Source organism: Osmerus eperlanus, chromosome 18 (assembly GCF_963692335.1).
Source record: "Osmerus eperlanus chromosome 18, fOsmEpe2.1, whole genome shotgun sequence".
Taxonomy (NCBI): domain Eukaryota; kingdom Metazoa; phylum Chordata; class Actinopteri; order Osmeriformes; family Osmeridae; genus Osmerus; species Osmerus eperlanus.
The window spans coordinates 8,330,359-8,343,996 of NC_085035.1; the positions used below are offsets into that span (position 1 = coordinate 8,330,359).

At 38.7% G+C, this 13,638-nt stretch overlaps 2 protein-coding genes across 6 annotated transcripts in view; both read right to left on the reverse strand.

The window, feature by feature from the left end:
- Positions 1-4,921, reverse strand: part of ror2 (receptor tyrosine kinase-like orphan receptor 2) — a 118,376-nt gene extending 113,455 nt beyond the window's left edge. For all 3 annotated transcript variants that reach the window (XM_062484424.1, XM_062484423.1, XM_062484422.1), the window contains exon 1: positions 4,546-4,921. In XM_062484424.1, the coding sequence (XP_062340408.1) occupies positions 4,546-4,633 (88 nt within the window). In that variant the 5' untranslated portion in view covers positions 4,634-4,921. The remainder of the gene's footprint in view (positions 1-4,545) is intronic.
- A 395-nt stretch (positions 4,922-5,316) lies between these two features.
- On the reverse strand, positions 5,317-13,399 carry sptlc1 (serine palmitoyltransferase, long chain base subunit 1). 3 transcript variants are annotated; one of them, XM_062484436.1, is made up of 17 exons: positions 13,296-13,399; positions 12,126-12,233; positions 11,828-11,922; positions 11,460-11,553; positions 11,296-11,368; positions 10,910-11,042; positions 10,710-10,839; positions 10,525-10,614; positions 10,255-10,362; positions 10,029-10,124; positions 9,633-9,729; positions 8,967-9,021; positions 7,813-7,842; positions 7,328-7,445; positions 6,988-7,061; positions 6,329-6,466; positions 5,317-5,924 (listed from the first exon to the last, which is right to left on the reverse strand). In XM_062484436.1, the coding sequence occupies exons 1-16, from the start codon at positions 13,347-13,349 to the stop codon at positions 6,373-6,375; spliced, it is 1,449 nt and encodes a 482-aa protein (XP_062340420.1). In that variant the 5' UTR covers positions 13,350-13,399; the 3' UTR covers positions 5,317-5,924; positions 6,329-6,372. The 3 variants fall into 3 exon arrangements, 2 of the variants coding, with proteins under 2 accessions (XP_062340420.1, XP_062340421.1); XM_062484437.1 differs by lacking the exon at positions 7,813-7,842; XR_009932690.1 differs by lacking the exons at positions 5,317-5,924; positions 6,329-6,466; positions 7,813-7,842 and having other exon boundaries at positions 7,328-7,465.
- Positions 13,400-13,638: the final 239 nt, after the last annotated feature.

The following is a 13,638-nucleotide window of genomic DNA, read 5'->3' on the forward strand; positions in this document are numbered from 1 at the left end:
TTGATTCCTTTAATCAAATTCTGCCTATTTCAAAATGGCTATTCTTTCAAAACCTAAGAAATGTGTATTATTGTTTTCCAGTATTTCATAGAAACGTGAAAAAAGTATCCACAAATTCTGAACCAGCAAACTTTGCAAACACAAAATGTATATCACTGCCAATACTTTTGGCCACGACTATACAAACACATGCTCTTCAGACACACTTGAAGAGTAATGTAATGTAATATGAACTATACTATTATCACACCTGTAAACTAATGCATTATCCCTTCCATTCCTTTTCCTCTCGATCTTAATTTGAATTTACGGTCATCCTCATCCTTTACGGTCATTGATGGTGAAAATCCCTTTCACCATCAATTTCTTTCTTTCTTTTTTTACTGGAACCATAAATGTATGGATGTGCTCACAATTCGCATGAGTAAAAATTCTGTTTGGTTTGGCATGCAATCAAAATAATTTCACCCAATCAAATGCCAATAAATGATCCAGCCCAAAAAATAAAGCAGTTAATGGATTCAAGCCATTGTCTTTAAGAGTTTTTCCTTTTCTGGAGCATTTGGCCAAGAAAATATTATTTTTTCGCATAAGGAACAAAAAGTTATTTACATTGAATGGAATGCAGTAAGTTTCTCTGTTGAAAAAAATCTGACAAAGTAATACAGGGTAAACATAGCCCTTCAAGGAACAAGGGGCCAGAAACCATATGAAATAGTCTCATCAATTAAAAATTATGACCAAGGGTTTTAGACTCCCCAAATAAATACAGACAATACCAGAGCTGAGCAGTTTATGTTAAAGCAACAGCCCTAATGGCAGAACCTTAGTTTTGGGTTTTCTATAATAACACAATGTGCAAGAATAGACAGGCAAAATGTCACCAGCAAAGTAATACATTCACTTCTCTTTTCTTTATCCACCTATCCTTCATGCATGACTTAGAATTAAGAATGGTAAAATCATGCTGATTCTAAACTGCGTTCCTTGGGAGATTCAATATTTAACAAAACATTTGTACTTGCCTTTAGGGTTGGGGGGGGTGATATTGTCCAATAAAAGGCAACCACATTTGTATTTCTTTTGTCACTGAAAATTTAATGTTGGTGGTGTGGTTTCTTTCACAGACTATTTTCCTGATTATAAAGTCTGAATGTGCTTTTGCAAAGATTTAAAGCTGTCAGGGGCAACATCTAATCTCAGAGTTTCCCGCAGCACTTTTCAGTTAAGGCAGCCGCCTAAGCAACACACGCCTGCCGCCTTAACTACGTCGTCATAATTTTTTTGTAAAAATTAATAGCGATATCTGCCGTTGTCCCGTTTTCTCCCTTCCATTCCAAACCGTGACCAATGCCAGTCTCCCTTCTCTGGAGAACGCATTAGTCTATAGCACAAAATAACCCGGACGCTCCCGCATTAGTCTATCGCACCAACTCTTCTTGGGACAAGACAACGCAAGCAACCTAGCATAACATAACATATAAGAGGTCAGATAAGATGGAGAAACTGACCCTAAGAATTGGACTTAGAAGTGAGATCAAATGTTCCTTTAGATCCTTTTGTATTCAACAAATGGAATATTTATATAATGGGATAACGTCACATTTAAAATGTGCCTCCCTAGGACTGGAACTCAAAGGTGCTTTTGATTTATGTAGAGCCTTTGGCTTCTTTGTTACTTAGTGCTGGGGGGGTGACTGCATTCAATGCCAGTGTGTCAAATTTTGAGGTAATAACACAGGTCACTGATACGTATGTACATATCGGTTGAAGGAAACCAAGCTTTCAAATGTCCATTTTAAAAAGAGTATTTTAATCAAGTACCTGCTCCTGCAGCAAATTCTCATTCTCATTTAAGAAAATATCCTCCACCTCATATCCTTCATTCTCTCTCAGCACTCCATATGTGTCAGATTATCTAATGACGTGATGCTGAGATCTCATTCAGCCAAGCCTCCAGATCACCACAGGCTCTCTTCTCCCACAACCTCAGGTATGTCTTGTGTACGCCTCTGTAGACTAGCATGGCTTTTTCCGGGTCCCTCGGGCCAATGTATATAGCCTGGTCTGGTTTGAAGAAAGCTTGTCTATTTGACCTTTCTCAATATTTCCATGTTTGGATTCTTGGCCAGACTCTAAGGATTGACTTTTTTGACAGTTTGCTCACTGTGTGCCCTTGATTCAGATTGGCTGTGGGTACTGAATGTAATTATTAATGCACATCTCCATGGGTTTTCTAAGTCAAACAATCAAGTCATTGTAATATATGGTAGTATTCAATATAGCATGAGAAACAAGCTCTAGTCTAGAGCCTATTCCTTCCCTCTCCCCAACTCTTACATAGCTGTAAAATACATGATAAGCATCACTCTCATATCAGTTTCAGTTCTCTCCTTATACTCATCACCAGCTAACAAGTAGGCCAACTTCCAAGAAAGAACAAAGACACAATTTATAACTGCCTTTCAGGAGGTCACTGTGATATGGAAACACTTGATTCTTGAACCCCTACAGTACATTTGTCAGCAAAGCAACACAACTTAATATCTAAACACTGGCCATTTGAATGCATATCAACGAACACAAGTATCACTAATAACCTTTCTTAGTCCCCTAATGTAGGCTATGTGGAGGGATTAAATATTTAGAAAAGCTAAGGGGATCAACTCCCACTTTGCTCCTGTGAAAGGAGAAAAACCTTTGGGCCTGGACCCCGGGCATCGGCCTTCTTTGAAGATTTCCCACATAGCCTTGGTTAACACAAGATTAACAGAGTGAACTCTGGCTAACTCTTCAACCATGTCCAATGCCTACCTCTCGCTTCACTTCACAGCTCTGTGGTGAGGTTGATTGTGGGGATCAGTAAAAGTTTCTAAAAGAGATAAACCTGCCCTTTGCTTACGTCCCCTGCTCTGCAACAATTTATGATCTGTCCTCAATGAGTGTGCCATGTATCCTGGTGTGCTAGTGACCATCTGTTGCTGTTGTTGACCAACCATTACAAACCACAGATGGGATCCACCCTACTATGACAGATGTTTATTATTCTCAATCAAATTGACTCATTAAAGGGCACCTCTTTGCAACAGTTAATTCTACACAGAACATGACTACACATCCATCATATATCCATCCTATATCAAGTTTCAGAGAGTAACAAGCTAAGCACCAATGGGGAAACTCAGGGAATTGCTTTTAATTTTGGATAGGAAAAAAAGATCTAGTCAATAGTGGAGCTACAAAGTCAAACGTTCATCTGGATGTTGCCTTGCTTGTGCCATGCCTTGCACACAAGGCAGCCAACCCTTCAATTTCATGTAAATACTGCATTAACAAGAAAGACTAGATAAAAGACAGAATTTAGACAATATACACATAATCATTCCAGTTAATTGGAATAGTCCTCAGCTCAGGGACTCAATGACTTACTCCAGTCATTCACATTTAAAAAAAACAATTCCTCTTCAAGGAATGTTCCTTTGTTGGGCTCTAAGACAATGGCCTGTAGGTTCACAAGCCACTATTAGCAAGTGAATCAATTACCATGTCAATGGCCTGGTTTGATGTCCCCCAACACCTTTTGATGGGAGGTGGGTGAGGAGCAAAAGGAGGTGATCCTTCTGTGGATACCCCCTGCTTGCACCTCCAAAGGCCATGGGAAACCTGTCCTAGCCCCATCTACATCAATTTGCAATTCTATTTATAACCAAAGCCCTAGTAAGACAGTTCTACCAACTATCGGAATAGAGCTAGTTTATGGAAATTGTACATTTAAGGGAATAGTAAAATTAACTAGCCCCATTTATAATTACAATTCTACAGAAATTGAAAGCAACTCCAAAGTCACGTCCATAACCTTTTCAATCAAATGACTGCTTTTACCATTAACATTAGTTTAGCCAGTACTTACCATGGTAGTCCACCATAGCTACAAATGAAGTCCGAAGCTTTTCCTAGAGCAAACGACATAACTATATAGAGTGATAGTGCGCTAATCAGGGGCCCATCCCCCCTGACTTGACACCCAATTGCACAACTTGGAGACCAAAGAAAAGTACAGGAGATCTCAACATCTCACTCCTACTGAGAGTAAATTAATTGGGAAGTCTGCCAAGTCTCGAATATTAACATACCCAACGTTATTCTACTTTGCTATACCCTAATACATTTCTGTCAATTATTTGGATTTTACTCAAGTTAAGACTTTTTTTCCCATTGTTTTATTACAACTAGCTTTGTAGGTGCAACCAAGCAGTCTGTTACATTTATAAACACCCAAAACAGGGTATTGTGGATTGATTTTACAAAACGCCTTAATATAGACGAACGCACCCAAGTAAAAAAAATCATCAGTTCAAGAAATCACATTTGTGCATGACATCAAGGTGAACTAAGACTCTCGCACCCTTGAAGATGTGCAGATCGTGGGGGAAACGTCTTTCTTCAGAAGAATTTAACAATTAGTCATTCCAGTTAAATATCCTTATGACCTCAATTCTTTTCATAATTTATTATCACTCAAGTTCCCATCACATGGACACGTACCTGTGCATCTCCAACTTTGAGCTACGACGACAGCCAGAAGTAAAGTTTTCACCGAGTTGATAAGCACATCAGCCATTATCCTTGCCATTGCTCCTGGGTGGACTCGTCAGTTATATGAAACTTGACCTCAGGGTCGCATCCGATTTACAATTCTGCTTTGGAGATTGTTCTAGTGGAGGGACAAATTCTGTTGTTGAAATCACCAAAGATCCGAGAAAAAACACATTCCTAAATCAAAAGGGAGTTCAAATTTTTAAATGGAAGGTATGCGATAAAAACCCTCTCTGTTGCATTTGGGAGACCAAAAAAGTGTAACTTGCATCCCTTGCGGCAAACTGAGAGCGTCGAGAGTCGATCTTTTCCTATGCAACCAAGGTATCCTTGCTGAAAAGTGAACGTGCTCAACACATGACGTAGACTATCTTGAATCGCTCTCCAAAAGAGGGACTGCTTTCTTGGGAAAGACACGCCATCTAGGGGTGGAATCTTTTAAACGTTGGTGACAACTTTTAATTAATACTGCTCTGAAAAGACCACTGCACCTTTTTTTTTTTTTTCTATTTTACCCTTCTGTTCTTCACTCAAAATTGACCTTCTCAAAAAAAAAATTTAAGGCAAGAAAAAGGTGCAGTGGTCATTCTTTTCCAGAGCTGTATTAAGTAGGTTACTATTTAGAACACAAAGGTTACTAGGGAAACTACAGCGACAAAATGACATGTAATATGTACCTAGATAGTGTACAACCCCAGCACAAAAACACAGTCACTAAATGGCTAACCACCCACTTTGCCCAATTTATTTGACTAATATTCATTCATTAGGTTAGCAGCAACACAAAGGCACAAACTGCATTTTGTATGCAACGTACAATAGGCTTAAAATTGTGATAGCCTATACAAAGTAATAATGGCTATAAAGCTGGCTTTAGGGTGAAATAGAGATTGATGTCCATTAGTCTACAATAGTGCAAGTTGATTAAAGCAGAAAAATCTGCAAGCATAACATTTATGTAATCACCACATTTTGCACAAGACTTGAAAACAAAGACTTGAGTAACAATCCTGTGATTCAACAATGGCAGTTAAATTGCAAACAAATCGATTTGAAATCGATTATTCATGAACAACATTTAACAAAGTAATAAAAAATGGCCTAGGCTAACTTATGTAAAATAAAGTAAAATGTAATATCAGTTCAAGTGGTATGAGATGCATGAATTTAAACTAAATAAACTTTAAATTAGTGACCCCTTGAAAAAGAATATTCAGTAGTAGCCAAAAGACAGTAAGAAAAATATATCATGGAGCAGGAATATTCAAGGTCTGCCTTTGGTCAAAATAGGAAATCTTGTTCACATTAACACAAGCTTTTTGAAAACAACATATGAAATGTAGTCATTTGGATACAGAATTCTAAAATAGAATTTATATTTGTATGAGTTGTTTAAGACCTAACCATAATTCAAAGTAAAATATTCCCAAACTCAAAATAAGGTCCATTTTGTACATTCACAGATCTAATAAGAAAATTAAACATATCTGGGATACAGTACAAAAAAAACACAAGAACAAAAGTTAAGGCAAAGATCAAATCAACAAAAAGTAGCTGCAAGAAGGAAAGATAAAGTATTAGGTATTGACATAGCTCCTCATGTCACATGGTCATCCACTGTTCATGTCTTCCGAGCCTTTAGTTTTTGGATGAGAAAACCTTGTCTTGCATCAATGGACGATCCCTCTCCCCTTATACTCTGGCAGGCCAACAGGTGGACCCTGTGAGTGTTAGACGGTTGAGAAATCCAGGTTCCGTTGCAGTCGGAACAGGGAATCATTTGAGTAATGCCAGAGCTGCTTCCCTGATACAGGATGCAGCTTTCTCAATCTCATCTTCTGTCTGCTCGATAGTTACCACCACACGAATGCTGTGGAGACATTATGTTGTCAAAACATGCGGTGGTGGCATTGCATAGCAGCTGGATTGATTTCAAGTGTTCTAGTTTGTCTTACAATGTATTACTGTTACTTTTAGAGAAGATGTCCAGCCAGTGCAATTTGTTAAGAAACGTTCTTAATTTACAGCTTATACATTCACAGAAATCATAGGCAGGTGACAACATGCATTCACCGCCTCCTTAACTGAAGGGAATTCTTGCAAACAGAGAATTTAAAATGAATGACATCGACAGTACTCAGGTTAAGCGTAACATGGCTGTCAGGTGGCTGAGCGGTTAGGGAATCGGGCTAGTAATCAGAAGGTTGCCGGTTCGATTCCCCGCCAGGCCAATGACGTTGTGTCCTTGGGCAAGGCACTTCACCCTACTTGCCTCTGGGGAATGTCCCTGTACTTACTGTAAGTCGCTCTGGATAAGAGTGTCTGCTAAATGACTAAATGTAAATGTAACTAACAAACTAATACCACTACATGATGCTGTTTGGCACTTACGTAGGTTGAGGGAGGAATCGCTCTTCTTTCTCTAGGTACCGAGCCAGGGTGAGCGCCACCTGTCTGTCCAAACACTGGCAAATAAAAAATAAAAAAAGTTAGGCCTACACACACAAACTCAAGGAGATAAAATTGAATTCCAGCTCTATGCCATTCCCATTTAACTTTGCGAGAGCTGGATTCATAACAAACCACCTGACAAGTAAGGTTAATTCCCATTTCCACTGTACGAAAATCATAACTTAAGGATAAATAATTCCATTGATGAGGGACAGTGAAAACACTCACTTCACCTAAAACCAAACAGCAAACTTTTTAGTTGGAAAGAAAAGTTCCTTACATAATCTACAATGTTGCGGAGAGTTTTCACATCAGTCTCTCTGGATCCAGAGCTTCTCTCCAGCTGCAGGTGAAGTGCAGGGGCGAAAGACTTCCCAACCACCTTCAGACCAGGTGTTCTGCAATGCAGAAAATGAAACTGAACGAGCAATGAGGTTTTAGGTGAAGATTGGAGACAGGGTTTTACGCTAGGGTTTCTGGGCCCCCTGACTAATTTGAACTCTGGACCCCAAGCCCCAAATCATACAGGAAAGTATGGTGTTCTGCTGGGCCCCCTGTCTGACCAGGGCCCTTAGAATCGTCCTAATCTTTGCTCCAGTTACAGTGACATTGTATGGGGAAACATGATTCAGTTCAGTATGATATCAAACGACTTATAACCCAAACCATGGAACATACTGTGAATCCCAACACTTAGTGATTTATTTGAACTGAACCTATGTTTAAAATACTGTTTTCATGAAGAAGTTCTTACAGGATCCTGACCTGTTTGTTGCAATTCCAAGAAATCCCCTGCTGACTTCCAAATGCTTTACATTTAAATTTAAATTTTAAATTAAATTTAAATTTAGTCATTTAGCAGACGCTCTTATCTAGAGCGACTTACAGTAAGTACAGGGACATTCCCCCCGAGGCAAGTTGGGTGAAGTGCCTTGCCCAAGGACACAACGTCATTTTGACACGGCTGGGAATCAAACTAGCAACCTTCAGATTACTAGCCCGACTCCCTCACCGCTCAGCCACCTGACTCCCGTTTCAGATTTTAAATACTCCTTACATCACTGTGGTACAGTTATCCACAACATTTTCATGCATTGCCTCTACAGTCTCAGTAAGTAAACAGCCAATTTAAGCAGGGTGGAATTGAACATAAGAGATTTGTGAGATGTACAATTAGGATGAAGCAAGACAGCACGATAAACAGACACGGCAGAATGTTAACATAACCAGAAAGACAATGTGTATGTAAAACACAGAAGCAGTCTTTTGTATAGTACTGGTTAGAATTATTTTAGATACTGTTGTACATTTTATATTTAAAACTCATATGTTTACCGTATGCACCTTCCTGCCATAGTAAATTCCTTGTTTGTGCAAACTTACTTGGGGAATAAAGCTGATTCTGATTCATGTTTGAAATAATCTATGAATTTAAGAACTGAAAAAATAAACATAATCACACAATACAGAATAGAGTACTGTTGAGACTTATCTTATTGGGCTGATGAGATCGTTAACAACAAAGTAATTGTTGTTAATGATCAATTAATCTGAGATTCCTGACTTTGGTTTACATTTGTTGAGCAACAAAAATGTATTTTCTAAACCTTCCATAAGTATTCCATAATCCTTCCATTTACATAAATGTTTCCATCAAATAGGAACTACAGTGGATTCAGAAAGTATTCTGTATTTCAATGTGATTGCTTAAATAAAAAAATGTGCACACACTGACATTTCTCTTCTAACCAAACCAACCCTTATGAATGTCAATATTTGAACGGAAAATACATTATTGTAAATATACTGCATAGATATGTAAACTGTTAACATGTTTATTACAAGTCTGTGTGATTGTAGTCACAGAATAAAACAACACACAAAATGAATGAAAACAAATAATGGCAGATTTATCTTACCCCTGCAATGCAGAGTGGACATGTTTGCACTTTTCCCTCAGTACAGAAAAAATACCTGAAAGAAAGAAGAAAGGGAACTTCAGCATCTCCAGCATTTTCCACTCTCAGATAGTGAAAATACCAACTGGTGGACGGTAATTATTTTACCTTCCAAGAGAGATTGGGGGATGCTCAATGGTGGCAAGTGCACTCAAACCTACTCCCTACTCTCAGTGTAAGACATGGGTGATATGTATTGTCTTTTTTCAATATTGTATCAGACATATCAAGCACTTCTGCACATATTCTTGCACTAATAGAGTAAACAGCATATTGCATACACACAACCACACAAACAAAGTTATCCTTTGGGGGCCTTTTTTGAAGTTACGTTTCTGGGAGTAGTCAGCAAAGAGAAGCTGTCCAGGTTGTCAGGTGTGTGCACACTTTCCCTAAAGCCCTGCAAATTCACTGAAGCAAAACCTGGAGCCATTTATTGTAACTACAAAAACACACTTGTCAATAAGTTCTCTGTTCTCTTGAACAGATAATGCCAGGCTTACTATGAAAAATCTGGATATAAGTACGAGGGGAGGGGGGGGGGGAAATAATGAATGCACACCTTTTCGGGGGAGACAGGGATGTTGTACTTATTTAGACTGTGTGTGTGTGCGCGTGAGTGTATACCCGGGTCCTCCTCCATGATGTTGAGGGCTTCAATGGCAGCAGCAGCAAGCATCGGGGGTAGGGAGGCAGAGAAACAGTATCCCTGACCTGACAGACGCTATAACAGACAGACACAAACACTTAGCTTCTGTAAAAAACAAACACTTCGATAACAAAAACAATAAGTATTCACTATTTATTCAGTCCTACTGAAGTCCACTACTGAACTCCTGACTTGGATATGTGTATTACCTTTAATCATAAAATGTACCATATTGAATGTCTGATAGGACTGTCGTCAGGGAATGAATGTCTATTTTCTCTGAAAGGAGTAGCCAATAAGCAATTGAACAATGGTCAATTACTCTTACTATGTTTGTGACAAAGTAAATACGTGTCAAATCCAATAGACTGTACCTGATGGTCTATGACAAACGACCTTCCACAGCAGAAGCCACCTATAGAGGCCACAGCGTTTTCCATGTTTGCACTGATAAGGTCTATATCGTCAATCTAAAATCAGACAAACTAGAACCCTTAGTTGATATTTCAGCAGAATGGAATTCTAATGAACACATAAAAAAATTACACGCTTTGCCAAATAAATAATTGTAATATATAGTCAAATAAACTTCACACTCACATTGACCCCAAAGTGTTCGGTAACCCCACGTCCATGCTTGCCAAGTACACCAAATGACACGCTCTCCTCCAAGAAGATGCGTACTTTGTACTTGTATTTCAGCTTTACCTGGTGCACATGAACAAATTAGCATTAAAAGCCATTATGAGCAATCTTTGCATCAGATTTCCTGTACATCATCAACCAGTGCCATAACATAGGCCAATAAGTAAAATTATTTAAGTTTTTACAACATCCAATCACACAGCATACAGACTAGTTGTATCTCACCAGTTCTGGGAGAGGACACACATCTGCTGTGTTTATGTACAGCCCCTCAACTACGATAAATCTCCTGGTTACTTTAGCTTTCCGAAGGTTCTGGAAGAAAATTCAAGTTATGTTTTATTTCTGAAGCTTTCAAAATGTCGATATCTGTCAAAGATGGCATTACAAAATGGCTGCTGCTTTCTAACCTTCTGATCCTCAATCTCCTGCTCTTTGAGGAGTCGCTCAAGGTCATCCATGTCATTGTGCTTGAAGTATTTGATGAAACTGCGGGAGGCTTGAAGGCCCTTCTGTATAGAGAAGCATGCCGCTTCATCCCTGGATAATCACACATGCTTATCAGAAATCTGTTCAAGAATTCCAAAATTAGTCTAAAAAAGGCACTTACACAAACACTATATCCCCTCTCTTGGAATATGCAGGTATTGCACTTGCAATTGTTGCAAAGCCATAGGAATAGATAATGGCCTCTTCTGTTCGCATGAACTTGGCCAAGCGATCCTCCAGTTCCAAATGTACATCTGTATTGACACAAAACCCAGTTTAACAAAGCTTTGCACATTTTTCTAAAACAAACTATGCATAGTATTTTAACTTTCCATTTGTCTAACAAAAAAGGTGTTTATCCCGGATAAGAGGACAACTTAAGGTTGAGCACTGCCAGGGACTGAGATAATAGTATAATTTCAGTTTACATTCATGACTATTGACTGGGGTATATCCAATTAAATTAAACATTCTGTTTTTTGGTGGTGTTTTGGTTTGTTGACGTACCAAAGGTTCCATAGAATCCTCTTGGGCCACAAGTACCAACACCATACTTCTTGAGAGATGCAAGGGCCTTTTGCTGCAAGGAAAGATGGTAAAATTGGATAAGTTAACTACAAATGGCCTGTGTCATACTAATAACTTAAAGACAATATAATTTAACTACCAACCATCACCCGCTCATTGTCGAGAAAACCCAAGAAGTTAAATGAGGCAAAGTTAATGCACTCTTTTCCATTAACAATGATTCTGTGGCTTGGTGGGCTGAAAAAAATAATTTATTTCCATTAGCTAAAAACAACACAGTTAAAACCAAAATTTGACTCATTAGCTCAGGTGTAGATCACAAAAACTTGGCATTGGCTACTGTTGCTAAAAGTGGTAATCAGTAGCCCACATTTGTAGCCCACTGAGTGGTACTTACATTTAGTCATTTAGCAAACGCTCTTATCCAGAGCTTGTAGCAAATACCCTACTTTTACACAAAATACTACTTTTATAAAAACTTTTATACAAAATACTAATATAATTTACTAACCCTGTTACAATATCATAATTTAGTGAAGGGTGGTCTTTGGAAACAGGAGGAACAAGAGGTTCTGGTTGCCATTCTTCAATCAATTCCTCTTTTTCCTGTGGTGGACAAACACCACATTAAAAACATACTATAAACGTCTCCAGGTCAAATTACTTGAGCAAAATAAAACCAGACTGAGCTTTTGGCATTTCTGAGAGTATTGCATTGTTAAATTGTGCTAAGCAAGCCGTCAAGCAATCTAAATTATTTTTGATGGAGATCTGACTTTCCAAGATTTTTTTGTACTGCTTTCTGTTACCTTCTCATTAAGATCAGAACGTTCCTGAAGTTTGTAGGTTTTGGAAAACAGGAGTCTGATGATCCATAAGATAAGGATCCCTTCCAAGATCAGATGGTAAGCAGGTGCCTGTGAAGAGAAACATGAAACCTTTGATTTATTTTTGTGGTTCCATCAACATGTACTAATAGGATGATAAAGGAACAGGGGAGGGAACAACACACTGAACAGTGTAGGGACTAGGGAAGGAACACCCAAAATGCATGATTGAGACTTGGAAATCTTTAAAAGTTCGTCTGTCTAGTGCAGGGGTCGCCAAACTATGAATTTGGATCGGCCCTCTGAACAATGCCAGAGACATTTTTATTTATAAAAAATGTTCAAAAAAAGGTTCACACTGCATAAGTAAGTAAATGTTTTGATTTAATGAATATGAAAAAAGGTCATTACGATAGTAATAATGCTCTTTTAACAGGCTATATATCCCTTGATATGTAGCTACGGATGTACGGTACATGACAAAAATAAACGAATCTAGCATAATAAATACATTTAAAATCATAATCACAATTATACTGGTAGTCACTCCGGCCCATGTAATTTTCTGTTACAGACCGACCTGGCCCCACATTAAAGAAAGGAAAAGTTGTGGCCCTTGCAGAAAAAAGTTTGGGGACCCCTGGTCTAGTGGCTATGCTATGTTGACGCAATCAAAAAGCCCAATAGGGCGTTCCTTTGGAATTTCCAGTCTAGCCAACAAGACTGAGCTGAAGCTAACAAGATACTCTACAATTTAACAGTGATACAACAGCACAATGTCATTTAGCAACAACTAAAAACGTGCTGAATTGCGTGTAATCCAAAAGTATTTCAACTTTGAATGAATGCTGTAAATAGAGTGGTGTTAAATAGATTAAAATTAATTTCAGTTAACTTCCTGTTTCTTAGGAGAAAATCTCGAAGTGAAATCTTCTCACCATCATTGGACTCAAAAGTAAAAGCACATCCGTACCTCGACAGGTATTGGCCACAGCCATCTGTCAATCTTGTCTCCAGTAAAACAATAAAATCTGGCTAGCTGGCGTTTCTAAACAACTGAACTTTTGTCCGACACACACTCATTGTGAGTATTAGTTGACAGAATGGATTAAGCCGCAAATTAAACACAGCTAATCATGGAAACAAACTTACCTCGTAGAATGCCTGCACCATTTCCACTAGCACCCACTGTTGCCCTGACGCCATTTTACACCACGTGATAAAACGTCAGTTTCCCACTTCTTCTTCAATTTAGCCTTGCGGTATGCTTTGGCGCTGAACAGCGTATGACGCCCTTCCACTGGTGAGCCAAATTAGGTACAGTCAGGCCTGGACTGGTAATCTGGACGGCGCACTTGGGGCCGATATGATATTTAATATAAATCTTTATATATGTATTTTTTATAAACTTAAAATTGGCCAACGACCGGCCCATAAAGCAGGGACAGCGGCCCATTGGTTAATTCCATACGGACACTGGGCTGGCCCAATCACA

Bases quoted from the DNA above. Each gene is read 5' to 3' on its own strand.
- sptlc1 (XM_062484436.1), bottom strand. From the start codon at position 13,349: ATGGCGTCAGGGCAACAGTGGGTGCTAGTGGAAATGGTGCAGGCATTC. The intron at 11,923-12,125 runs GTAACAGAAAGC...TGTCCACCACAG, and splicing joins GTTCTGATCTTAATGAGAAG to GAAAAAGAGGAATTGATTGA. The intron at 11,043-11,295 runs GTACGTCAACAA...GTGTCAATACAG, and splicing joins AGGATTCTATGGAACCTTTG to ATGTACATTTGGAACTGGAG.